Here is a 27868-nt window from a genome sequence, read left to right on the forward strand (position 1 = left end):
ACAGTACTCGAGGTGCAGCCTCACCAGAACTGAGTACAGGGGGACAATCACCTCCCTGGTCCTGCTGGCTACACTATTCCTGATACAAGCCAGGACGCCGTTGGCCTTCTTGGCCACCTGGTAAGTCATTTAGGAGTAGACTTTTTCTTCACTTATATTTCCTCACCAAATAATGCACAATTTTAGACGTTTTAAGTGGACTGGAGAGCGCGCGGCGCAACTGCAGCTCTGATAAAAGGATGTAAGCAAGGCAAGGAGCCGCTACTCAGTGAGTACAGCGCTCCCAGTGTCTGAAGGCAGCAAGCGGCCGTCCATACGTACCAGCAGCACCTTCAGACGTGGCGTTAGTGACATCTAGTGACAGACAGTGTTACTGCACGTCTTCAACATCCACACCATCCGGGCTGCAAGAAGGGTGTATGTTTTCCTTACGAGTAGGGATCAAGCGATTAGTGTCTGAAGTTGTTTTATGGCTTTGGCTAAGTCTGTGAAGGACTTCTATACGAAAATAACATATTCAAAAGTCAGTGTATTTTGTGTGTTATTTCCCCTCTGGTAGTTTTGGTGAATACGACATATGCTCAGGTGTTGAAAGACCCTTAGCTTTAGCTCTAACTGGCCTTGCTTATCTTGGTTAAGGTGACATGCAGCCCTTACCATTCATGCAATTTTATTCCTTTGCTATACCTTTCATATGAAGTGTAATACTAAAGGTTTTTTTTTTTTATAATACATGCCTTTTAATACATTTTATAATACATGCCTTGATGAATATAGATAATTTTCAGAGATTGGATGTATGCCAGAGGAAACAGCATAAATTTGGAGTTCCAGCTCTGGTATTTTTTTTTTTTTTCCCATTCCTGGTAATCTGGTGGGATCACAGAAGTGGGTTACTTCATAATAATGATGCAAAGGATATTTCTATATACATGAAGACTTACTCTTCAGTTCATATGGATCCCTTAAGTTAAGCATCTTACTACTTAGAAAAGCTTTGTACTGCTAGCAGACCTGACCACAGCATGTTTGTTTGGAAGGCACGTTAGGTCTCAGTGCAACAACTCCTTATTTGCATAGATATCAACACATAGCTGACACTGCACACATCTAGGGAGATGCCTCAGTGTCCATGCTATTTCGACTTTACATAACTATTTTCCTCAAGAGACAAAAATAATGTTCAGTGGAGACCATTTCTTCTTCTTAGCTGAAGGCTCAAAATGCCAATTTAACTTTATTCTTGAAGACTTCTGAAGTTCTCCCTTTATGTTATGAACATTTTCACATTTTCAGGAAGGTTGTTTTGGGAAACAACCTGAATTTCCTAAACAATTCCTCTTACAGTGTTGAAATCAACTGGTAAGTTTTACCAAGTTTATATTAAATTAATAAATTTCCTACTTAAATAATTTTAAGTTTACAAGGTGTCTAAAAATAAGATTAACATATTAGTGAATGGCATGTACTAGAAGGAAAAAACAAACAAACAAACAAAACCCAACACCTTGAAAATACACCTGTTGATCTTCTGTAAGTTCTGCACTGGGACTTAGAAAAACAAAAAATAGCAGCAAAAAAAAAAACCTCAACCCATCTCCTTCAATATTGTTGTGTTACTTATTAGGGAAATCTGTGAAAGCGTGTGGAAATATATTTATGCTCCATTGTAATCAAGGAGACTAAATATTTTTTTAAAAGGCAAAAAAAAATAAAACAAGAAGTACTCTCCACCCAAACCAAATGAGCACATCTGTACTGAAACAAAGCATGAGAAATATATATATACATATATATATAAAGAGGAACAGAATATGAAAGCTGGAATACAGTTTTAGCTCAAGTGTAAGTGCAAGACGTTTTAGACATGGGCAAAGTGTGCAGAGCTATTCTTGTACACAGCAAAACATCTGAATTTTTGGAAAAAGTTTTTTTTTTTTTTTCTTATGTTTTTAAGGAATCAAAAGAATATAGTTTTCTATGTGTCAGAAATTTATTCTCACACATATCTCTGTGAGAAATTTACCTCTGACCAAGGATATGACAGAAGAGACAGTGGACCTTGTGCAGCTGAAAGCTGAAATTCTGTTCAGCAACACAGTGAGCAATGCTAAGGGAAAATTGTGAGTGGGAGGAAGGTCAAGAACATATTTCCCATCATAGCTCCTCCAACCTAATAAATCAATGTCCAAAAGTCTCTGCACAAAAATTATTTAAAAAATCTTGATAAATTGCTGGTTGGATTTCCAGCTTGCACACAATTAAATTCTGCCAAATCTCTGCACAGTTCCTTCAGGTTTCAGAATCTGGGAGGCATTTTGGAATTCAAGAGCTAATAGTGTCAAATGCATGATAGTAATTAGCGGAAGGGATGTCTAAAACTTAGTGTTTCTTATTTTCAAGGAACTATTTTGTCTCCTTCTTTCTGTATTTGCAGACCTTGCAGACATAATTAAAAGGTACTAATTAAGTAAGTTTGCTATGAGGTGATAGATAAGGAATGTGATAGAAATCAGGAGGGTCTCTTGTGAATACAGCTGTATAAAATGCTTTCAGATGCTGCTACTGGAACCGTAAACGTTTTTCACTGCATTGTCTGAACTTTGCATCAGTGAACCCTTTGATTTGCATAACACGTGTCAAGATCATGTGTCTAGTTCAAATGAACTCCCTGGCTTATTTTCATTCTTTTGTGTACTCCCTTGATCTCCTGTACACATATTTTTAGTTCTGTCCATCTCATCACTCTGCTGGAACTTCCGATGACTGGCTATCATCTGTTAACAATTTGCAAGTATCTGTTTCATGTCAAGACATGTGAAAACAAAACCAGGAAAACAGTTTTCCTCAGAAATGGCTCACTCCTCTGCAGACAGAATGTTCTTGTGTAACTCTGGTAAGACATTTTAAAAAACAGCCTCTGACAGACAGACTGAAAAACAGTTCTCAGCTGGTACAAGTATACCTACAGTGAAAGCTACACATCGTGTAAGTGTCTAATGCCACTGAAGAAGGAATTCCTTCCCCTAGCAACACAGGTAGCTTGTCCTAGGGATTCAAGGATTTCTGGAATCAGGATGAAAATTTTTAGTAACTGCCTGGAGGTACCACAGAGAGACTGAATGTCAGGTTGTAGATATCTTATTAATATAGAATCACAGAATCATAGAATGAGGTGGGCTGGAAGGGACCTTAAAGATTATCTAATCCCTCTGCCGTGAGCAGGGAAGTTGGAAAGTCTTCATATAAATGATGTGATCTGGATAATCATTATAATTTAATCTCATAATGTAAAGCTATTACTGGTTTGTCTTTAATACTTAGGAAGTATGGTTATTTTCATGAAGGAAATGGCTGCGGAATGTGTCAGTCTCCTGATATTTTAATTCATTGTTGGGATAAAAAATGCAGAAATTTTGAAGAGAGCTCTGCTTTCTGCTAACCTAAAAGCCCTCCAAGTCCAAAAAGGTAATGCTATTTTCTAAATATTTGTTGGTTCACATATATCCCACGTGTTTTCACACAGGCTCAAAAACACAGCTGTGTAACCTCTATCTTACTTTAATTTGCTATCTTTTCCCATTAGCTGTATTTTGAGGAATGTCTAAGCAATCTGTGATTAGTGTTTTTTATAGAATTCAAGTATGATTATTTCATTACAGAGTACAAATACATCTCAAAAGAAAGACTGGGAAGACAAATGTTTTGCAGACAAATAAAACACTGTATTTGACAGTTATCAGCATGTAATTATGTAGCCCTGTGATAAAGTACTGCCATTTCTAGTAACAGCCCGTAAGATTTGTACTAAGTTTGCAAGGCCTCAGAAAGCAAGCTTGTCATACTTGCTCTGTCTAAACAATTTTTGGGCTGCTTGCAGCTTTGCTTTACTTGGTTTAACTCTGACAGCATTTTCTCCAATTGACAAGTAATTTCTTTTACTTCTGTTATCTTTGCATGGTATGACCATACCATGCTGTAAGTTTAAATAAATAGCAGTAAAAAGCAGTTGCTCTGTGTAGATTTATATTTATGACTGTAATATAGTGAAGTAATACAGAGAAATGCAAGTCTGGTACAATATCCAAGCCATGAGAAGTGTAGACACAGGATACAGCATACACAAGCTGATAAAGGACAGTGGACAGAGTTGGCACTGAAGACCCCACAGCTATAAATGGTTCACCAGTGGTCAGTTAAAGAAATAAAGAACAGAAGACAGAGAGCACTGTTTCTAGGGATAGGAAAGAGGACAAAGAAACTATCTAATATTTGTGGAAGGCACTGTATATAGTAAATTCAGATGTCATGTGGAGCTGCAGACCAGTGTTGAAAAAGCAAAGTGTAAGAGCATGTTAGCAAACATGCAAAAGTGACTCTAAGTGGACCCCAGAGGAAGAAACCATCAACATGAACATACACCTGCCCCCTCACCCATATGGGACCACTGACCTTAGAGCCAAGGGAAGGAAAGAATAGTGAACGTAAGACCAGCAGAAGTGTGTGTGTGTGCACACACGTGTGCCAATATTAACTGTATTATTGTTGTCACTATTGAAACTTTTTCAGTGTAGACATATTCTTTTTTTTTTTTCTGTAACAATTACATCTGTATTAATGATAATTCTTACATTAGGGTCTTATTATTTCAGTTATGCTAACAATAAATTCTCGACTTTACAAAAGAGGTGTATTGTGTTGTATCTTTGCCAGAAATAAAGTTTTAAGTGCAACACACTTGTCATATAGACAGTAAATTTCTGTTTCAGAAACATCTCCTAGGAAAGTTAAGAGTTTTGGGAGAGCTGTTGTTATAGATAGCTTTTAATTTACAATACTCAACATCTGGGAAAAACAGTACATTAGAATGTTTAATAAAGTGAGAAATAATACCACCAAAGTGACAGTGTTTTACATGTCATTGCAAACGATAAGTCTTTATTTAAACATAAATGAGGAATCACAGCTGGTTGTGTTTGCTTTCTAAAAAGTCATGGATTTGCTACTTTAAGGCAAGCAATTGCAGCTATCGATATTTCAGACTAAATATTTCAACCTATACCTAATTAAAAAGGAAGAATTTGTCCCTCAAGAGTTTTTGATGGTATACTTTTTTTTGAGAGAGAATTCACAAATATATTGTATATGTGTGCTAGCCTACATGCAATAAATACTTGATGCTTTTTAATGTAATTAACAGGGTATCTCATTAAAAAAATACAGCATCACAGACCAATTCAACCCGTGGCTCAAAGCAAGGTCAGACTGGATTGCTCAGGGCTTTATCTAGTTTGATCTTAAAAACCTCCATGAGTCCTGCCACACACCTTAGTAGAGAGCCTGGCTCTGCCTCTGCAGTAACCCCCTCGCAGGTGTTGGAGGGCTGCTGTTTGGTACCCCTGAACCCTTCCCTCCAGGTTGAACAAGTACAGTTCCCTCAGCCTCTGGTAGTGCCTGCTCTCCAGCCCCAACCATCGTGGTTGCTTCCTGCTGATCCTGCTCCAATTAATCAACGTCTTTCTTGTACTGGGGGATCTAAAACTGGCCACAGTATCCAGATGTAGTCGGAGGAGTGCCTAATGGAGAGGGATAATCATTTCCTCTGATCTAGTGGCTAAGCTTCTATCGGTATAGCCCAGGATGTTACTGATCATCACTGCCAGGGCACATACTAGGCTGTTTATCTCTGTTTATCTTGCTGTCCACCAGCACCTACCTGGTTTTATCAGCAGAGCTGTTACATTCCAGGTCACTCCCCAGCCTCTGCTCCGGCAAGTAGTTAGTGCACCTGAGGTGCAGGACTTTGCACTTGCCTTTGTTGAATTTTATCACAGTCTTGCTTGGCCCATCTCCCCATCTGCCTAGATCGCATTGTGCATCACTTTATTTGTACATTCTTTCATAATTATTACTATTTTCTTTTCCTTTTCTGTCCTATTAAACAGTCTTTATCTCCATCCATGAGTTTTTACCTTCCCCCCCCCCCCCCCCCGCCCTCCCCGATTCTCTCCCCCGTCTCACTGGAGCCTGGGGGAGGGCAGAACAAGCAAATGACTGCATGCTGCTTAGCTGCCTCATGGGTTAAACCACGACAGCAGGCTAGGAAATGTGAACCACTACAATTTGAGCTTGATTCCAGCTAATTTTCACCAATCTAATTTTCCACCCCTCCAGACCAAAACATCAGAGACGAGGTACAAAATGATCTGGGAGACCAAATCAAAAAACCTTACTAAGGTCAGTATAATACTCTAACTTCTTTATCATAGAGGAAACCATTTTGGTGTAAAATAGAAAGCTTAGGAAGTAATTACATGAAAGTACTGAAGGAATTCTTTATTAAGCTCAAAAGAATTTAGAATCACAGAATCACAGAATCACAGAATGGTTTGGGTTGGAAGGGACCTTAAAGACCATCTACTTCCAACCCCCCGGCCACGGGCAGGGACACTTCCCACCAGACCAGGTTGCTCAAAGCCCCATCCAGCCTGGCCTTAAACACCTCCAGGGATGGGGCATCCACAGCTTCTCTGGGCAGCCTGTGCCAGGGCCTCACTATCTTCATAGTGAAGAATTTCTTCCTTAGATCTCTAAGGAGAAGACACTACTGGAACTCCTTTAACAATTTAGCCATAAATAAGGAACTTTAAGGAAATACTCATGTTTGAAAAACTACTGAGAAATCTGAAAGACTCTCTGTTGGAAAGAACATTTCGACTAGTTTAAAACAATGTTCTGATTCCTATTCAGCTACCATGAGGGCAACTTCAATAATCTCACTGAACAATAGTCAGGACTTTAACTTACATGTGCATGCTACTTGTGTGAGTAAGGCATCTGGTCTGTAAGCAGGAAAAGGTAAATTCAGAATACAGTGCAGGTTGTATTAATTAAGCCTTGGTTACTGTGCTAAGATATGAATAATTCAGTCTGAATGAATATAATGAAATGTCACATTCCAAATGTTAAAATGATGCTGCAAAAGAAATTGTGCATGTTTTTACATGCAGGACTGTTTTTACATACTAATAAACTATCAGTCTTACTATTACAGATCCTCCCACTATTCCTTTTAGCACTTCTGATTATGTCACAATTATTGCACAAATTTGCTAGGATGACGGTTGTACTCTGACAAAGATAGCTGAGGAGAAGTGAATAATAATTTATTTTACTACATAAATTTTGTAATGAAGTTACCCATATTTTGTTCTGCAAAGATCTTATGCCAGTAAGAGTGTGTCTGTGGCGGGAAGTGCCTCTCCATGGATAAGTGCCATTAGCCATTGCCTATCCTTTCTGAAGTCCAGACACGTTTCTAAGTCGTCATTAACAGCAGGATTATTTTTGCTGTACTCTGTAGTTTTTCTGAGCTGCTCATTAGTGCTGCACGGGTGATGACCCCCAGGTTCCTTCTTTAACATACAGATAAATTGTTTCTGCTTTTTAGATGTGGTGACTTTGGAGATAAGGTTTACTGATCTTTCTGACAAATCTAGCATTTGTTGCCTATTAATTTCATATTATATCTTCCCTTTCCCCACAAATTTGCTTTAGAAACACTCAGATCTCTTCTACACATTTTGTGAATTTCCACCGTTCAAAAGGTTATGTGAAGTGTTAAGCTGCAAATAAATAGCATGGCTTCTAAGGTTTAAATATCTATTTATTGCCAAGTTGTGTTGCAGCCTGTGAATGCAACTGGTGTTTTGGCAGACTGAGTTGTTTCCCTGGGAACACCCCTAAAGCCCTAAATGTTTCACTCTTTCTGTCCTCCTGCATTCTAGAATAAAGAAAGGTAGTGATAGGTTCAGTTATGGGGTTTACTCAGTGTATTAAGATTTATGCTTATATACCAAGATTTCTGTGCTCAGCCAGTGTTTTCATACTTGAATGTTAAGGCTATTCATCTCCTCTACTGACGGTTCTTTGGGCTGTTTTCATACTGTTGTTAAATACCACATGTCCATTGGAGTGTTTTTCTCTTGTTGTTGCAAAGGACTCGTAAAACTATTTCAATTAAACAAAGCTATAAAAAGGATAGCTGAATTTCATTAATGTGCATTTTCTCTTTAGTTCTGCTTTCTGTGAGATCCCCTTTCACTTCTGCTATCCTTCCTCACAATGGCTGAGATCCAACTGCAAGATCTCCAGAACCCTTACCTGGAAGGCTTATTCTTCCTGCTGTGGACATGGCAATGAACATTTAACACTCTGTACTATATTCACTTTTGGTGAAAAGTGTTCTGCTGAGAATCACTGAATCGTGGCGGTGGGACGGGACCTCTGGTTATCATTGAAACAGCAGTGCTCAGACCAAGGACAACTTGCAGCTGTGCACATTCAAGTATCTTTAAGCTCAGGCCCAAGTATCTTTAAGCTCAGGCCACGTATCTGCCCACTACCATTTGGTTGGAGCTTTATGACGAAGAGCGGCGAGAGCAGAGCTGCTGCATGAGGGTGAGTGAGCCCGGAGCTGAAGTGACCACAGCACAGCCACACGGCACCTGAGTGGGGGCGAGCAGAGCAGGGCAGTGACAACAGCAGCATGTGTCAACAGCCCAGCGATCGCTCAGTGACAGCCAGATAACAAGCCACATCCAAGGCTGATCTGGGAAATCCAAACAATGCAGGGTGAGGACTGGGAAAAGGCATTCCTATGGCCAGGGCAGGGACCGAGGGGCCGTGGTGGAGCTCCTGCACCACGGGCAGGGTGGGGGAGGGCCTGGGAGATGCCTCAGGCTGTCACAAGAGCTTCTTGGTGAGCAGGAGTGTGGACATGATGGGGGTTGTAAGCATCAGTGGGCACGCTCCCCGTTTCTTGTATTTTTTTGGGAGGGTGGCAGTAATATATGGTTGTTTCCTTGTCTCAGTGCTTTTGTCAGGGGCTCCCTGACGCTTCCCTTTTTAACGTGGCTTGCTTCAGTCTCGATATTTTGTGGGCTATTTCTGGGCTTTCACGCGAAGCTCCTTCCCTCCTCTGCCCCCGGCGCTGACTGACGGCGACTCGCCACCACAGCTGTCACCGGGACCCCGCTCCCCGCGCCCGCAGGCCCCAGCCCGGCTCCCCGCCACCCCCGGCCCCGCTCGCGGCCGAGGCGCCGCCCGGGGAGAGGCGGTGCCGCCGCGGGCCGCTCTCCCCCTTCTCCCCGCCGCGCCACGCCCGGCGTGGGCCGTGGCGGCGAGCAGGGCCCGGCGGCCGCCGCGGAATGGTGGCGCCGCCGCTGCTGCGCGCCGTCATCATGGGCCCCCCGGGCTCCGGGAAGGGCACGATCTCGGCGCGGATTATCAAGCACTTCGGGCTGAAGCACCTCTCCAGCGGGGACCTGCTGAGGGACAACATGCAGAGGAGGACAGGTGAGCGGCGGCGGCGGAGCTCCCGTCCGCCCCCAGCCACCCGCGGGGGCCAGGAAGCTCCTCTCCGACCTCCTTCCCCCTTCCTCTTCCTGGAGCTCCGCGGCGGAGCCCCTCCGACATGCCGGTGCCGAGCGGGCGGGCTGAGCGCTGCGGCGGTTTCCGAAAAGCAGTGGCGACGTTTTCAGGCCGTTTGCCTTCTGTTTATTTGTTTGTTTGTTTTAATTAGTTACCCTGCTGCTAGGTCGTGGCATCTTGTGTGTGCGGGCTCGCCGGCATTAGGTGGTGGTGCGAACTACGCTTACCGTGTGGTCCTGGATCTTACCCTTCGTCTCTCCACCGAGATACCCCCACGCGCCTCTCTGGTGGGTTTTTGCAGTGAAGGAAGGTCCCTTTCTGGCATGCACATCAGCTGTATTCATGTTGTGGTCGGAAATCTTGGGAGGACTGTTTGAGGCTGTGTGTGGTGAGGTGAGGGTGGTGGTGTCGCCAGCACCGGGAAGCTGTGGAGGGCTACCTCAGCTTCACCAATACTGCAGTAGGTTAGGTAACAGGCAGGCTTGGTTTTGACAGCTTGTAAGCATGTTTGAAGGTGAAAAATTGTCCGTATTATGAAATCATTTGGTTGTTTTTAATTTCCACATCCCTTTTCACACAAACTATGTTTGCTCTGTAAGAATAATGACTTTGGCTTAGTTGACTGACCTTGCTATGTTTGGTGTCTCCAAGTTAAATATTTGCTCAGAGCACCAGTTGTGCAGGCATATCTGAACACATTCATGCTTTATCCGTTTCATAGTGCTAGGGTAAGTTGTTCTCTGTAGGGGCTCACAAAACCAAAATTGGTAGTTATGAACCTTCAGTATAAGTAATATCTAGCGAGAAGGGAAGGTGTTACAGAAGAGGAAAGAAATATGCCGTTTATGAAATGCTTCAGTTTTCTGCTCTTGGCAATGAGCGTTATACCTTGGAAGCAAGATCAAAGAGTATCAAAGTCAAGCTGAGGGGTGTGTCAGAAGAATAAGTGGCAAGTGGAAATACCCCATTGCTTGCTTTGATGAGGGAACCATGAAGCAGTGTAAAGAAAACTGCAAAATGGACTGGACGGATGAAAGGATGTGAAGGAGAATGGAGATGTAAAAATGAAGTGCAGCAGACACGCTGAAAAACAGTGTGTGAGGACAGAAGTCAGTGTAAAATGAGATAAAGTTCACTCAGCATTAGTTGTCATGGAACCTAATCTGCTACAGAGTTTCCTGCTCACTAATTAACCCAGATGAAACTCTGTCTTAATGTTATTGAAAGTGAGCTGCTGTTTGCAGCAATGGTCTCCAAACGTGAGATGAGCACTGAGGTAGCAGGAGCAGAGTGTGCTGAGGAAGGCAAAATGGTACGAGAGGCAGCTTGGAGAGCTATGATGAGTGTAGTCGAGGGAAAGAAGAAACGAGTTTTGGTGATAATACAAGAGTTCTTCAGTGCCCAGTGCCTTGGGAACCGTTAGGCTAGATTGAACAGTCAAAACATATTGAAAACAAAATACAATTAACAGGAACTGTATGGGGCTGTTATTAGCATTTACTGTCTTTTGAAAGTGGTCTTTGTTGAAAAGTCCTGTTAAACACGTGTCCTTAAGCAAGCTGCAGTTATTGCCAAGTTCTGCTGCTTTGGAGGATGGAGAGTTGACGACAGCCTCTCTTGTAGCGCTAAGCAGCCTGCAGTCTGAGTATGGCTAGAGCTTGTTCGCTGTATGCAGTTCGGACATGCCTATCTTCTGCAAAACCTTTAAGCAGAGATATCTGTTACCACCTAGACATGAAAGAAAAAGGTGTTGCCTTTAATGCCAAAGACTGCCATACCTGTAGTGGTTTCAGACCCAAGCTTAAAGTAGAACAACAACAAAAAACAATCCAAACCCCACTAGTTCCGCCCCCCCCAACAGAAAAAGGTAAAAACTTTCTTGTCCTAGCATAACTATTCAGTCTTATGTTAATAGTCATGCCTATTTTCTCTTCCTGCAATAGTTGGCTTTCTAGATGATCTGAGGTTTGTAGCGAGAGGCAACGTGTTTCCCATTCTGCTGGTCTAATAATAGGACCTGTGTGCCTTAGAGCTCACCATACGCTAAGCCTCTCTATGCCCAAAAGCTCATCTTTCCAAAGTATGTTGATATTGCTGTTCTCTCCTGAGATTGCCTTCCACATATTCTTAGGTAACTGTGGCTATAGCAATACTGTGATGTAAATCAGTAACAGCTTTGGGCATCAAGTGCATGTTAAAAAGATGTAGTTTGTTCCTCTTTCCAGACTGTTTTGCAGGTACATAGTTCTAAGTGCACTAGGATAATAAAAAAGGTATGACTTACTGACCTTGAAGAAGGGAGGTATGGAAAAGAACAGGTACTTTGTACTCAAACAGGCTGTCATCTTCTTTCCAGTTTGCTGTGCTGGGGGACTCAAAGCATCTGAGTCTGGCTTTTTCTGAGTCTGACTCTTTTCCACATTGTGGCAATTATTTGAAGCCTGACCATGGTGCACTGTGCATATTTTATACTGTTTTAAGTATTTTCAGATTTTTCAAAGCCTATCTGTAGATGTGAACATTCCATATGGAGAAGTTGTCCTTCTATTGCCCCCCCCCTTTTTTTTTTTAACACCAAAGCTACTGTTTGCATTTCTTGAGGGCATCTAGTGCTTTTCATTGGTCTTGTCTGAAGAAGAGTCATTGTACATTGCACTTTTTAATACTGCATTCAGTGATGGGGCTCACATTTTTCAGTGCTTCCTGCTGACAGTGGTTGTATCAGTAATGTCAGTCCATCCCATTTTCTCTTCCATTTACTGTAACTTGATTGTCCTGTAACTAGATCTGAATTAGCCTCTAGTAAATGCTTCAGCAGCTCCACGACTGAAAAACAATTTAGCTGCTATTCAGGGTGACTCACAGAATTAGGTAATTGTTTTATAACCTAGGGTCATGGAGGCTTTGTGCTCAGAACACGGCCCAGGCAAATGGATTTCTTCTTGGCAGAAGCCATGGCTCGGGTGACCTACAGCACACTACTGCATGTGATGTCAGAGCATGGTGTGATTTCCGGATCTGTGATGCGTGTATGACATTTTAGAAAGCCAGTGGGCTAAATGACTGGTATTAAAGGTTAGTCGGTGCCATGGGAAAATACTAGTGACTGTGCACTTCTATAAATAGTTTACAATGTCTATAAACATCCTCTTGTAACTCTAGTAATTATAAAAATATGTTTCTGGCAAGCGTGTCCCATTGCATACTGCTGTCTTAAATACCAGTGGAGTTTCTTTTCATACTGAAGTCATAAGATGATAACTGGCCACTACACTGAGAAAATAAATTCCTCAGCAGGAAGTCTGAGGGCTGACATCTTATTGAGCTTGGATGCTTTAAATTTCATCATTATTCTTTTGAAGACTCTTTCTGTTTCTAGTTTTTGGAACTTCATCTTTCAAATGCTTACTAGTAAAATTATTTGGGGGTGTGTGGGAAAAGAAGTGAGCTGAATGCCCCATTGCTGTCTGTGCAACTACAGACTGACCAAATTAGTCTGATACACATTTGTAAGGTTAGATCCCAACTGATTATGTCTTGAAATTCAGCAAGCGTACAGTCTGTCTGGTTAATGGCTTCACCATTCTGTGCCATCTTGATCAAAACAAAGTGTTTACAGTGTTGTGGGCTTTTTTTCTTTTTCAGTTGCTGGAGTTCACAGGCACTGTAATGTGATTCTTCTTACTTTCACAGAAGTTGGAATCCTTGCCAAGTCCTACATTGATCAAGGACGGCTTATTCCAGATGACATCATGACACGGCTGATGCTGAATGAACTAAAAGGTCTAAATCGGTACAACTGGTTGCTGGATGGTAGGTTAACATATTGGGATATCACTATGGAAGGAGAGGAAATCTTGGACTGCTTTGGTCACTAGTGGGTAGCTGGGTTCCAGTAGCCACCCTTGAGTCATAGTGCTCAAATATGTAGTATATATGCTTATGTATATGCTCATATATGCTCGAATATATATTTTCAAGTACAAGTGTGTATTCATAGTACAGCGTGTGTTGTGAGCTTGTGGTGAACCATTTGGCAGTCAGTCTGCCCCGGTTTCTTTGGCTGTAAAGAGCACAGGATCCATCCTGCCTTCAGAGTGTTAAAGGGATGTTTAATTTACATTGAAAAGGCCTTTTTACTCAAAAGGGTAAGATTTCAAAACTGGAAATTCTGTCAATCCTTATGTTTTATTTCCCCTTTAGTAACAGAGGCATGCTTTAAAATATGCCTTGAGAAGTGCATTTTTAAAGCCTCTTCTTTTAGAAGTCTCTGGAAAATGGAACACTTCTGACGAAAGGGGCCGAGGAGTTATGTAAATAGAACGGTAGGCAGGCATGTGATGCAGCAACAGGGCAAGTATGGAAAAGGGAGCATTACAGCAGTGCCGTGTGTAATATACTGCCAGTAAAACCATTGCTCAAGTGTTCTAAAAGGTCTCTTTCATTTGGTTATTGGTTCTGCTCTCTAGAGCAAATAGTACTGGAATTCTGCATTGTAAGCACATAGCTTCAGCATTCAGAATTGAGAGAAAATCCGTTTGCCACTGTCATCTTGGACCAAGTGGCTTTTGCATCTCTAGCCCTCGGCAGTATGGTTGGATGTGCATCACAAAGATAGAGTCTAGGGTGGATGTGTGTGTTTTCAGATTCTGGTCACAACTTGTCTCAGTAGATAAAACTAAAAAAACGTTGGTGTGGCTTTTGGTTTGCAGGGTGTGAAACATCCACAGTCCTCTGTGTTAGTGATAAAAGGAAGACGAGGGAAAATGTGGGCCCTCTCTGGAAGGAAACAGGCAACTTGGTTACCCGGGTTATGGGTACTCGATGACTTCTTTGCCTCAGTCTTCACTGTTAAATGCTCTAGCCATACTGCCCAAGCTGCATAAGGCAAATGCAGGGAGAACTGCCTGCTGTAGGAGAAGATCAGGTTCAAGGCCATCTAAGGAACCTGAAGGTATGTAAGTCCATGGGACCTGATGAGATGCATCCGATGGTCCTGAGGGTAATGGTGGATGTACTTGCTAAACTACTGTCCATCATACTTGAGAAGTTGTGGCAGTCTGGTGGCGTTCCCACTGACTGGAAGAGGGGAAACATAACCCTCATTTTTAAAATGAATGCCCAGGGAACTACAGGCCAGTCAATCTATACTTCTCTGTACCTGGAAAGACTGTGGAGCAGATCCTCCTGGAAAATATGCTGATGCACATGGAAATGAAGGAGGTGACTGGTAACAGCCAACATAGCTTCACTAAGGGGAGATCGTGCCTGACAAATCTGGTGGCCTTCTCTGATGGGGTTACAGCATTGGTGACTAGGGAAAGAGCAACTGACATCATCTACCTGGACTTGTGCAAAGCATTTGACACTGTCCCCCATGATATCCTTGTCTCTAAATTGGAGAGAATGAATTTAATGTATGGGCCACTCAGTGAGTAGGGAACTGGCTGGCTGGTTGCACTCAAAGAGTTGCATGGCACCCCTAAGCACAAATACAGGCTGGGTGGAGAATGGATTGAGAGCAGCTCTGAGGAGAAGGGCCTTGGGTGTTGGTTGATGAGAAATTCAATGTGAGCCAGTCATGTGTGCTTGCAGCCCAGAAAGCCAACTGTATGCTGGGCTGCATCAAAAGCAGCGCGGCCAGTAGGTCAAGGGAGGTGATTCTCCCCCCCTGCTCTGCTCTTGTGAGACCCCACCTGGAGTCCTACATTCAGCTCTGGGACCCCAAGCACAAGTATGACATGGACTGATATGAATGAGTCCAGAGGAGGGTCATGAGGATGATCAAAGGGCCAGAGCACCTGTCCTATGAAGACAGTCTGAGAGAGATGGGGTTCTTCAGCCTGGAGAAGGCTCTGGAGAGACCTTACAGCAGCCTTCCAGTACCTAAAGGGGGGCCTACAGTAAAGCAGGAGAGGGAATACATTATCTTTGTCAGGGAATGTAGTGATAGGACAAGGGGTAATGGCTTTTAACTAGAAGAGAGTAGATTCAGACTAGATCGTAGGAGGAAATTCTTTACTCAGGGTGTGGTGCCACACTGGAATAGGTTGCCCAGAGAAGCTGTGGATGCCCCATCCCTGAAAGTGTTTAAGGCCAGGCTGGCTGAGGCTTTGAGCAACCTGGTCTGGTGGGAGGTGTCCCTGACCATTGCAGGGCGGTTGGATTGAGGAGATCTTTAAGGTGCCTTCCAACCCAAACTATTCTGTGATTCCCTTCTATGACCAATACACAGCAAACAACAGTTACTGTTTCTAAATGTCATAAAGAACACAGCAAAGTGCACCCAGGCAAGTTCCCAGACAGTACCATGCTGGGAGGGGCATTTGATATGCCAGAGGGCAGAGAGACCTCAAATGGCTGCACAAATGGACCGTCAGGAGTCTTGTGGAGTCCAACAAAGGTAAATGGAAGCTCGTGCACCTGGGATGGTCTAACCCTGTACAACAGTCAGTAGTGACTGAGTGCTGTCTTGTTAGAAAGTAGCTTTGCAGAAGACCTGGGGGGGTTTGGTGAGCAGGCTGAACCTGAGCCACCAGTATGGCCTTTCAGCAAAAAACCCCAGCCACATCCTAGGCTGTTAGACTGCAGCTAGTGGGTTAAAGAAAGTAATCGTTTAATTCCATTCAGCACTTGGGAGAAGTGCTACATCTGGAGGGCTTGGTCCAGTTAGGCTCTCCAATATAAGACAGAGATTGCCAGATCGGACAGGCCAGCAGAGGTGCATCGGAATGTACATGGGGCTGAAGCATGTGTCATATAATGGAAGGCTAAGAGAACTGAAGAGGCTGAAGGAAGTAGATGAGGCCTTCTTCAAATAACTGGAAGAAGCCTGACTTCACAGGCCCTGGTCCTCCTGCAGCACATGAACGAACCTGATTTTTGCTGGAAGGACAACGTAGCAGGGTTCAAGTGATCTAGATTTCCAGACTGCAGCGATTACAGCAATTACAACTTCCTAGCATAGGCAGTCAAGGAGCCAACAAGTATAGGTGCTCTCCTAGACCTGATATTTATAACCTAGGAAGAACTGGTTGCAGATAAGAAGGTTGAGGTCATCCTTGGCTGCAGTGACCATGAGATCTTGAAGGTCAGCACCCTGAGAGGAGGTATCAAGGCAAAAACCAGGACCACAGCCCTGGATTTCAGAAGATCCGATTTTGCCTCTTCAGCAATCTGCTTAGAGGAAAAAAATAAAATAAAACAGGAATATTGTCCTGGAGAGAAGAGGGCTGCATGAGAGTTGGTTGATATTCAAGGACCATCTTCTCCAAACTTAAGGAAGGTCCATCTCAACATGTAGGAAATTGAACAAAGGCCTCCATGAATGAGTAAGGAGCTCCTAAATGAACTCAGACATAGAAAAGATGTGGCTAAGAGGTAGAAGCTGGGCGGGTGACCCAGGAGGGTTATCGAGTTCCTGTCTAGCCTTGCCAGGTATAGCATTAGGAAAGGTCAGGCCCACCTGGAGTTGAGTCTGCCAAGATTTCTGGATGTGAAGGGTAACAAAAAAAGACTCCACAAGTGCATAAATAGCAAAAGAAAGACTAGAGAAGATGTGTGCCCATACTGACTGGGGCAGAGGCATTGGTAACAAAGGCCATGGAAAAGGCTGAGGTATTCAGTAGCTTTTTTGCCTTGGTCTTTACCAGTAAAACTGACCATCAGGAATCGCAGGCCTCAGAAAACAGAGGAAAAGTTTGGAACAAATAAGACATTAGCCATGGAGGAAGACCAGATTAGAGAGAATGTAACCAAACTGAAAATATGTAAGGTCATGGGGCCTGAGAGGTTGCCCCCACAAATGCTAAGGGAGTTGGCTGACATCATTGCAAGTCGACTCTCAAATATCTTTGTGACATCAGAGCAATTGGGAGAGGTTCCTGAAGACTGGGAGAGAGCAAATGCCTCTCCTGTAGTAAGCAAGACAAGAAGAAAAATGCAAGGAGCTACAGGATGTGAAGCTTCACTGCAGTCCCTGGGAAGGTAACAGAGCAACTAGTCCTAGAAAACACAACGAAGGATATGATGGTATTCAGACGTAGTCAGTGTGGATTTATGAAGAGGAAGTCATGCTTAACCAACCTGATAGCCTTCTACAGTGAGGTGACTGGCTTGTTGGATGAGAGGAGAGCAATGGATATTGTTTACCTTGACTTTAGTAAGGCTTTTGACACTGTCTCTCCTAACATCCTCAAACTGGCAAAGTACGGGTTAGTGTACAGTGAGGCGGACTGAAACTGGCTGAAGAGCTGGGCACAAAGTTCAGCTGGAAGCAAGTCATTCTTGGTGTAGCACAGAGGTCAATACTGGATCCAGTATTGTTTAACATCTTCATCAGTGCCACAGAGTGCACCCTCAGCAAGCACCCAGACAACACAAAACTGGGATGCATGGTTATTTCACAAGATACTCTAGATACTTCCATCCCAAACCATTCTATAATTTCATGATTCTTTGTCCCTTAGTGCTTTATTGTAATTTTCTAGTGCAGTGATCTATTTCAGTGGCTTTATTCCCACTTTTGTTCTGCTTTTGTGAAGACAAAGTCTTAATCCTCACAGTGGAGACTGCAATGGAAAATAATCAGTAAAGGAATGTTAACTTAATTCCTGGTCCTGTGTACATGCAGTTCCAGTCTTGTGGATCTGCATGTGTAGCAGTATAGCTGGGCACTCTGGCAATTATTAGCAGCCAACTGGAGGATGATATGGAGAGCATGAGAAAATAAACTTATTTCTGTTGCATGTTAATGTGCCGCCTTCTTTAAAGTTCCGGAGCAGGAATTTTGTCTCAGCTCAAACAGAGGTTTGGTGAATTACACTGGTTGATAGTTCTGGCATAAACAGCTTTATAGGAACAATAGTATTCTGTTGAAATATGTTAAACGGAAGGTCTTTAGTTTGATAACAGCAACTCAAAACAAACAGCTGAGGTCAGCCAGGTCAGACTGAATAGAGCTGGTGAGCTGCTTGTGTGCATACATAGCCAGATACATATTTCCGCTGGTGGCTTCTAGAATCATAGCAGATGTAGCAATCTGAGTTGTGCACGTGGGTATAATCTGCTTAGATTTATCTGCTTTATAATTAGGGCATTTCTCTGTGTGTTCCTAGATTCTTCCCAGTTTATCACATCTTGTAGATTATTTTCTCTGTAATGAGAAAACTCCATATGCAGCAACTGCTGGTTTCACTGAAATGCTTATCTAAAGGCACTTATTTTTGTTGAGGAAGTTTCTCAGAACAGTCTAAGGAAAACTCATTTTTCAGCTGCATAACTAAGATGTATGGTGGCTGAATAGCTTGTCAGTAGTATGAAAGAACAGCAAGTGCTGGAGTCCTCACTCTCCCTCTGCTTTAAACATTTAGAAGCACTTCCATGTGCTTATGGGAACATGAGAGAAATGGGATGAGGGCAGTCAATGACTGTGATGCAAACCAGGTCAGTCAGCCAAGCAAAAGCTTGGCTCGAGTGAATCAGTTCTTTCTTTTGAGATACAGTGGACAAGACACAGAAGCCTTAAGACAATAGAGTATTACCCCTTTTTTTTTTGTAAGACTAATTTTTTAGCTAGTTTCGTACTTGGACAATGCTTGCATTAATCAATGCCATGCAAAGATGAGTTTCTTAACTTTGTATCTATCGGTACTTGCCTTTAAGGAGAAGATTACTTGTATAATGAAAATTACAAACAACTGAAAAGTGTGAGACCATGCAAGAATTTAGTGGGTAGAGGTGTTAGTCTAGTGAGTCTGTGTTGCAATAGCGTGTTCCACAGCAGCTTTGACCATTAAACTTGTGGTCAATTTTTCATCATAAAGTCTTTGTGGAGACCTTGCTTTTCTTTTTCTCAATTTCCCCCCCTCTTTCTTAAGTTACATTAGATTTATTTACTAATAACATGAGCCTTTGAAGGCAGTCCACTGGAGCCATTGAGTTCATAGAGCAAAGTGCAATGTCTTGTAAAAAAAAATCTGATGTCTCTTCAACCTTTACAGCATGATAATGCATTTTTTTTTGTCTGACTGGTAGTTTCTCTAATGATCAAATCCAGCTAATTCTGACTATAACTCTGTCTTTGGATTTTTATGGAGTCATTTCCTTTGAAAAGGTTTCCCTAGAACGGTTGCTCAGGCAGAAGCCCTGGATAAAGTTTGTCAAATAGACACTGTGATCGACCTAGATGTACCATTTGAAAACATAAAATGTCGGCTCACAGCACGTTGGATCCACCCTGCTAGTGGCAGAGTCTACAATCTTGAATTCAGTCCTCCTAAAGTGCGGGTAAGCAGTACACATATTAATGTTGGTGCTAAATAAATGCTGCACTGCATTTGATGATTGTACTAAAATATTATGCATATGTTGTTGCAAAATACAGTAGCTCGGAAGAAAACTGCTCATTTCATCTCTTAAGTGAACAGAAAGTGCCTGGTAACACACTGCCTCTCAGGGTATGCCACTGCCTTGTTAGAAGCTGAAGCTGATGGGCAATGTGCTTATCCTCTGCAGAGTGAAACACCATGGTGCCAATTCTGCATACTGTTTCATAAGCTCTTGTTAGTTGTTCAATGATGTGGAAGACTTGCACACTGGCATATGAGCTGGGCATATTCTCAGCCTGCTCTGCAGTTGCTAACTGTAAAGTCCAAAATGTGCAGTTTCCCTTCCTCCAGAGATTGATTCTTTGTATCTAGGATGCACACTTAAGTCAGGTACTACTACCTAATCAGAGGGATCCTCTTAATGCTTTCCCTGTGTTACTGTTTAATCAAGATGAAAATTTTCAGAGGAACCGTTGTCATACTGCAAAATTCGATGTAGAAACTTGGTAGTCAGAGAAGCTTCTCAGCAGAAGAAAGAGGTTATGGCTTAAGACATCATAAGCAAGAATAGTAAACAGAAAGATAATGAATATACATTATTACCCTAAAAATTTTTGAGGTACTGAGATTAGCCTTGGTGCATCTCTGCTTAAAGCAGTGTTTCATCCTTAACTCTAAATGGCTTACCTGTTGCAGTGTCACATTTTGCCTGCAAGTTCTAATAAGTTGAGTCAGAATCATAGCAGGCTTTGTATTTTTGAGTTTTCAGTGTTTCAGGAAAAGAGACCAGCTAAAATAACAGGTAAGCGCTTTAAGTGAGCAACTGTAAACACTGCCTATGTATTGTTTAGAACATGGTGTTTAAGTTATGGTTATTTTTAATTGCAGAAGAATATAGGCAAGTAGCAAAAGTGAATTAACAGACATACCAAAGGGTGGCTTTCAGCTGTGACAGCTTTGCTATGAGGAATACTCCACTCTGCTTTTTACTTAGTTAGTGAAGCAAGCATATCACAACATATTAAAGTAGTTTTTAGAGTATTTAAGTGAAACCGTGGAATGGAGCTCAATAGCTGAAATATAGTTGTCTTTGTTATCTGGCAGACCTGAAAAAAAAATTTAACTGCTTACTTGCTCAACAAAACTAAAGGATTATGGCTTTACAGTTAATACAAAACCGCAGGCTGAATATTTAATAGGTACAACTAAGGCACTATTATGGCTGCCTGCACAGAAGTTAGATAGAAACCTTTGAGAAACCCTTCAAGAAACTGGTTGTGAAATGTGTACTAAAGTAGTTGTCATAGTTCACACAGCAAAACCCTGCCTCTGTTTACTAAATCATAGAAAGATTTTTGTAGGCTTCTATGCCATATTTTGATGTAGAGTTGCTAAATATTAAGCTTTCTGCAGTGTGACTTAAAAAGATCATTAATTCCTTTCTCTGTTTCACTGTTGTCAAACAAAGGCCAAGTTGTCCTCTTGCTTGTTTGCTGTTGTGCATTAGCATGTTACCAACAATCTTCTTTTCCTTTGTAAATCCAAAACACGGTATCATGTGGAAGAAGAAAATTAACGCTATCCCAGCCAAAACCATGACAGTTTTGTCCACATATTGCCAGTATTCAACAAATGTTTCAGAGTTCAAATTAGTCAAGTAACTATAACCTGATATTCATTGTCAATACTGAGAAAATGTTTTTAACTGGTGGACTGTCTTACCTGAACGTCAACATCTTATATTCCAGATAAGATATAGATGGTAACCTTTCTCTTTCTAAGCAAAAATCTATACTTGGACTAAATGGAAGCTGATTGCAATTTAAACAGAAAGTTACACAAAACATACTTAAACAGAAATATACATCGGTGTTTGCTTTTAACCATAACCAGGGCATTGATGATATTACTGGAGAACCACTTGTTCAGCGAGATGATGATAAGCCAGAGACGGTTACCAAGAGGCTGCAGGCTTACGATGCAGAAACAAGACCTGTTCTAGAATATTATCGGTAAGTAGTAAAATACTATGCTGCTTCCATGTTAGCACAGCAAGGAACAAATTTCTGCAGTTACAGAGATGATATTATTACAACAGCGAACATGGTATGAGTAGCAGTGTATCTTTCATCAGCTCTGTAAGAAGTAAAACCAGTAAAATTAGTATGATTTTGACTGTTGCTTGAAAACTGTTCAGGAGCTAGCTTAGTGAAAGAGCCTTTAACTGCAACTGTATTTAGCTTTTCAAAGAGTACTGTGCATTATTCACTAAGTTATATTGGTGTTCTGAGCAACATTGCTCTGTTCAGTAGGGCAACAGAGAGTTCTCATCCTGGAAACTTGGACAGTATTTTCTCTTTCTGGATGTGTAAGTAGAAGCCCTCATAACAGACAAGGGGTTAAGAAACTGATATATTAATAGAAAAAACTGTTAATGGGATTCAGAAGTGGCAGTTATAAGAACAGGACTGTGACATGCACAGCAGGCAAGACTCTTAATAAATAGATATTTGAGAATACTAGAGCCATTAGCACTTTGGAATGATAACAAATCATTAATTCTTTTAAAGGCCAAAACTGTATACAAAGACTCTCTTCATGTTAAGCTGGTCTGCTGTGCAAATAAAACATTAGTAATATATACATAATACTATATCACTGCATAGAGGCTTGCAGTCTTATTGTGCCTAGACAAACATACCAGATTTTTTGTAACAACATCCTGAAGTGACTGTCCTCTATCTTTCCATATCCACCGCTCTTCCTTACTCTCTACCATAACTGCTGAGTGGAAAACTGAAAGCTCCATCTTTGGATTGGTTCAGTTTTAGAGAAGGGATTTTCTTCTGGGCTGACAATGATTTTTCCTGACCAGTAGCTTTACGATGTTTTTCTGCCTCAAGGCACCACAGTAAAACACAGGCCTAAGCTAATATTATTAGTTATAACAATATACTTTGCAGATAAAGCTACCTATTGGAACTAATTCAAAATACCTTGATTGTGTCTGCGTTGCTTGCTTGTGCTGATGCATGTTCTTTGATCCTTGAGGTCTGACTTTAAAATTCACAGTTATTTGGATGGCTGCTGTGTAGGATGTGCTGTACGACTTGATTACTTCTTCATATTTTTACTCATCATAGCTTGTTATTAAGCACTCTGTGGACAGCTACCAGGTTTTTGAACTGATGTGGCCAACAGCTTACTATCTGAGGAACAGAGTAATGCATGTCCAACCTACATTCCCAATGTTGTGACTGCTCCTGGCATTAAGTCCCATGTACTAGCATGCTCTGCCATGGCAATCTTAAGAGTGAGGTGGAGATCCTGGAATGTTCAGACAACTTGACTTCTGTAATGCTTTTTTCTTTTTCTTCCTCAGGGAAAAGGGGTTGTTGAAATCCTTCTCTGGAACAGAAACCAATAAAATCTGGCCACATATCTATGCTTTTCTCCAAACCAAGTTGCCAGATGTGAGCCAGAAAGATGCTGCCACTCCCAGGTGAAATTAGGTCTATCTTCTGCTCATCTGTCACAGCACGCACATGATCATGAGATTCAGCAGTCAAGAATTTCTTGAAGTAGTGTACCAGACTGATCAATAATTAAGTTCTGCTGTTGTCCTCAACCTACCTTTTGATAAAACTTTGTCTCACGTGGGTCTCACTTTAATGCTGTATTTGGTTTTAATATTAGATATGCCTAACTTTTGTAATATAGTAACTGTCTTTAACAAAAGCACCTACTGCCGTGTCTCTGTTAATCAGAAAATATTCATGTTTGGCAATACTGAATGGTGAAGGAAACACATTTCAGAATACAGCTTAACTACAAAGCATCTTGGTTGCCTTAATCATTCATGAACTGACTACCAGTCTGCAAAAAGTACTTTCAGACCAGAACTGGCATGGAAACACAGAATAGGTCGGAAGGAACCTTTAACAATCATTTACTCCAAACTCCCTGCCACAGGCAAGGATGTTTCGCTTGATCAGGTTGCTCAAAGCCATGTCTAGCCTGACTTTAAACACCTCCAGTGACGGGACATCCACAACCTCTCTGGGCAACCTCTTTCAGCTCCTTACCACCCTCCTTGTAAAAAATTTCTTCCTTATATAGATAGAGGTTGGAAAACGGTCACTTCCTTTAGCTAGGTTAATTTTGCTGGGTTTAAGTTGCCCTTGACACTTGCTTTGATGATTTGCCTTACTACTATGATTCTATTTCTGCCTTCAGCTAAATTGCTAGCATGAAAAATAGTTTAATGATGTGTAACATACTTGGTAAAGCCTCTGTCTTTGTGCAGTTGTGTAAGACATTTTAGTAAAAAAAAAAAAAACAGCAGACACTGAATCACTAATCTGGTAAGCCTGTAGCTAGGCAATCTTGACCAGTGAACGTGTCTTTGTCTTTGGAAAAATATCTCTTCATAGATGCCAGTGCCATGAATTCCCTTGGTCAAATTAGTAAGTTGTTTTTTTTTACTGTAGTAAGTTTTATTGTAGCAAGTGTAGTTTTCATGAGTTTATGCTACGAATTCAGGTCTCTGACCAGTTCTTGTATTAATTTATTCTCTAAATAACTGGGTTCACAAACCTCCATAGGTCGCACTTTAAAAGTCAAGGTAATGCAGATGTTGCTGTTCTTCAGTAAACTCTCCAAACCCTTTTTTTTATGCCCACCAGATGGAGAGTTTCAAGATAAGTCAGCAAAACCTGAGTATGAAACAATTCTATCTAAGTGATGTCTGAGGTGTAGCTGCTTCCTCCTACTAATGTAGGTCTTAGTCTCCTCTTGCACTGACTCATTAACTACAAAGCTGTCATACTGAGGACTACACTTTAATGTCTAACTTTACTGTTATAAATACTGACACAGTCTAAAAAAGATAGATGCTCTAGAATTTGTAAAGCCTTCCCATTACATTTTTGCTTATTTCTAATCATGCATTTTCACTTCTACATAAAGCAGTTATGCTTGCTTTATTGCTAGTCTACGTAAGTTTCAATTAGCTGGAGAAGGAATGGGGAGGACATCTCCTTATGATTTGAGACTTATTGAGACTGGTCAACCAATTTTAATTACAGACTTCAAAAATAACTTACAGTGTGTCACAGGCTGCTAGATAAATATGGCTCTACTGCTAGTGGTAGCAATGCGCACAGCATGAGGAACAAGCAAGAGGATCTAAGGTTGTGTTTTGTTTTTTTAAAGTATGTTAACAGCAAAAGAAAACACTGGTGCATTATTTGATGAGAGTGGTCAGCTCACAAACAGGGACATAGATAAAGCAGAGATGCTTAATGCCTTCTTTGCCTTTGTCTTCAACACTGATGGTGTTGAAGTTGTCCATGGTCCCAGAACCCTGAGTTGGAGAACTGTGACTGCAGGAATGATGAACTCCCAGCCATCACTGAACTTCTGCAGGATCTGGGTACATATAAATCTACTGGGGCCTGATGGCATTCATCCCAGCGTACTCATAGAGCTGGCTGATGTCATCACGAGACCTCTCTCAGTCATTTTGCAACAGTTTTGGGAACCTGGAGAGGTCCCAATTGACTGGAGAGTGGCAAACATGATTCTAATTTTCAAGATGGGCAAGAAAGGAGACCCTGGTAATTACAGGCTGGTCAGTCTCATTTCAGTGCCTGGTAAAACTATGGAGAAAATTGTTCTGGGATTCACTGAAAAGCACCTGAAGGACCTTGCAGTCATTGGTCATAGCCAAAACACGTTCATGAGGGGAAAGCCCTGCTTAACAAACTTAAGTCCCTTTTATGACAAGTTCCTAGCTGACCAAGGGAAGACAGTTGCTTCAGCAAAGCTTCAATAGTGTTCCTCACAGTATCCTTCTGAACAAAATGTCCAGCATACAGCTAGATAAATATGTAACATGATGGGTGAACAATTGGCTGACTGGTTAGGCTCAAAGGATAATAGTAAATAGGGTTATATCAGGCTGGCAGCCAGTCAGTAGTGGGGTTAGTGTTCCCCAGGGCTCCATGTTAGGGCCAGTTATCTTTAATGTTTTAATAAATGACTTGGACATAGGACTTGAAAGTATATTAAGTTAGCTTGTGGATGACACTAAATTGGGAGGAGCTGCTGGCTCCATCAAAGGTAGAGAGACTTTGCAAAGAAATCTTGACAAATCTGAGGGCTGGGCAATCACAAACCACATGAAGTTCAACAAGTGCCAGATCGTGCACCTGGGAAGGGGCAACCCTGGCTATCCGTACAGATTGGGGGACAAGAGGCTGGAGAGCAGCCCCACAGAAAGGGACCTGGGGGTTTTGGCCAACAGCAAGTTGAATACAAGTCAACAGTGTGTCCTGGCAGCCAAAAACACCAACTGGGTCCTGGGGTGCACCAAGCATGGTGTCACTTGCCAGTCAAAGGAGATGACTGTCCTGCTCTGCTCTGCACTGCACTGGTGTGGTCTCCCCGCAAGCACTGTGTGCAGTTTTGGGTGCCACAATATGGAAATGACATTAAGCTATTAGAAAGAGTCCAAAGGAGGGCTACAAAGATGGTGAAGGGTCAAGAGGGCAAGATGTATGAAATCACTTGGTTTGTTCAGAGCCTGGAGAAGACTGAGGAGTGACCTCATGGCAGCCTACAGCTTCCTTACAAGGGGTGACCACAGAAGGCGGCACTGATCTCCTCTCTGGTGACAGTAACAGGACCCAAGGGAACAGCCTGAGGCTATGTCAAGGCAGGTTCAGGCTGGATATGAGGAAAAGGTTCTTTACCGAGAGGGTGATCAGAACTAGAACAGGCTCCCCATGGAACTGGTTATGGCACCGAGCCTGTCAGAGTTCAAGTAGCATTTGGACAATGCTCTCAAACATCTGTTATGATTTTTGGGTAGTCCCACGTGGAGCCAGGAGTTGGACCTGATGATCCTTGTGGGCCACTTCCAACTCAGGATATTCTATGATTCTATGAATTGTAAGTCACGGTGCCTTTCACTGTTCTTATTACCCTTGTATATAACAGAGAAATTGAATTAAAGAACAACCTGAAGTCATTAGTTTCTCTTAATAATTAACTAATTACTGTGTTTACTCTTCCTCTCTGGAGCGTCTGTCAAACTTTATATACACTTAATACACTTTGCAGCTGAAGCTGTATATCTCTGACTTGCATCTGGGACAGAGCTACTGCTACTTTATCCTGTTTGTCTGCAAAGGACCTGCTAGAGAATGCAAGTATTAGGAACAAGAAAAGGCACTTCCATCAGTGGATCTGAAGCTGCTGTTTCTGATAATGCATTTATACTTATACTTGCTGTGGTTCATACGGCAGAGTTAAAACTTTGCTTTCTCTGCGCTATAGCCCACAGCTGAAAATAGCTGGATCTCAGCATAGCTTTTGCCTGATTCTCCAGCTGTAGGTAGACTGTGTTCATCAAACTACTGAAATCTAGATACCTTCCATACCTTAAACACAGAACAATACAGTAAAAGACCAAGAGTCCTTTAAAGGATGAAGGGACCTATACCACTACTTGAAATGCAAGCTGTCTCCACTGGACCATTCTAACTACAGTGTACATTTTTGTATGTAGAACTGCTGTAACAGTAGCAAGTTGGAAAAGCAGGGTAGAATTTTGGATTGCAGAGGTTCTATGGAAGACTTTTATCTCTAGAGTTTGACCTTCCAGATCCTAAAACAGAAAGCTTTAAAAATTTTCCACTTTAACTGTTTGAGTTGACTATTTCAGAAACCCACTTTAGCTTAGTACCGTATGAAGTTCTTTTCAAACGCTCTCAGACACCTTGCCCTATATGAACTGTGACAAACGTTTCTCTTCAAAGTGTAGTCTTTTCCTAACCCTTTTACCTCAAGTTCCATCTGTCCCCTTCATCAAATACTTCTCCACATACTGAAACTTAGCTTAAAAAAATCTTAAGTTACCTTACTAATAAAAGGAGAGACAAACTCTCTGAGATCATAAAACTTGGCACTCATATGTAGACAAGTGTTGCTTATGTTTTAGGACAAAACCAAATCCTTTTTAATGAAAGCACAATGTAACATTTAAATCCCCTTAGTAGAGGTAGAAAGCCAGTGTTTTAACCTAATCCATTCCAGATCTGAAA

General features: G+C 41.8%; 1 protein-coding gene across 3 annotated transcripts; it reads left to right on the top strand.

Moving 5' to 3' along the window:
- Nucleotides 1-8610: 8610 nt before the first annotated feature.
- Nucleotides 8611-23598, top strand: AK3 (adenylate kinase 3). 3 transcript variants are annotated; one of them, XM_083816015.1, is made up of 5 exons: nucleotides 8611-8634; nucleotides 13126-13245; nucleotides 19547-19719; nucleotides 21654-21772; nucleotides 23143-23598. In XM_083816015.1, exons 1-5 carry the CDS (start codon nucleotides 8628-8630, stop codon nucleotides 23264-23266), a joined length of 543 nt encoding a protein of 180 aa, XP_083672141.1. In that variant the 5' UTR covers nucleotides 8611-8627; the 3' UTR covers nucleotides 23267-23598. The 3 variants fall into 3 exon arrangements, with proteins under 3 accessions (XP_083672141.1, XP_083672140.1, XP_083672142.1); XM_083816014.1 differs by lacking the exon at nucleotides 8611-8634 and adding an exon at nucleotides 9126-9357; XM_083816016.1 differs by lacking the exon at nucleotides 8611-8634 and adding an exon at nucleotides 9584-9719.
- The last annotated feature ends 4270 nt before the right edge of the window (nucleotides 23599-27868 follow it).

This window comes from Anser anser (assembly GCF_964211835.1).
Source record: "Anser anser genome assembly, chromosome: Z".
In the NCBI taxonomy this organism is placed as follows: domain Eukaryota; kingdom Metazoa; phylum Chordata; class Aves; order Anseriformes; family Anatidae; genus Anser; species Anser anser.

What these genes read in the sequence shown, in the direction of transcription:
- AK3 (XM_083816014.1), top strand. Translation starts at nt 9,210, where the DNA reads ATGGTGGCGCCGCCGCTGCTGCGCGCCGTCATCATGGGCCCCCCGGGC. An exon ending in GTACAACTGGTTGCTGGATG is followed by an intron (nt 13,246 to 19,546) that starts GTAGGTTAACAT and finishes TCCTTTGAAAAG; the next exon opens with GTTTCCCTAGAACGGTTGCT. An exon ending in TCAGTCCTCCTAAAGTGCGG is followed by an intron (nt 19,720 to 21,653) that starts GTAAGCAGTACA and finishes AACCATAACCAG; the next exon opens with GGCATTGATGATATTACTGG.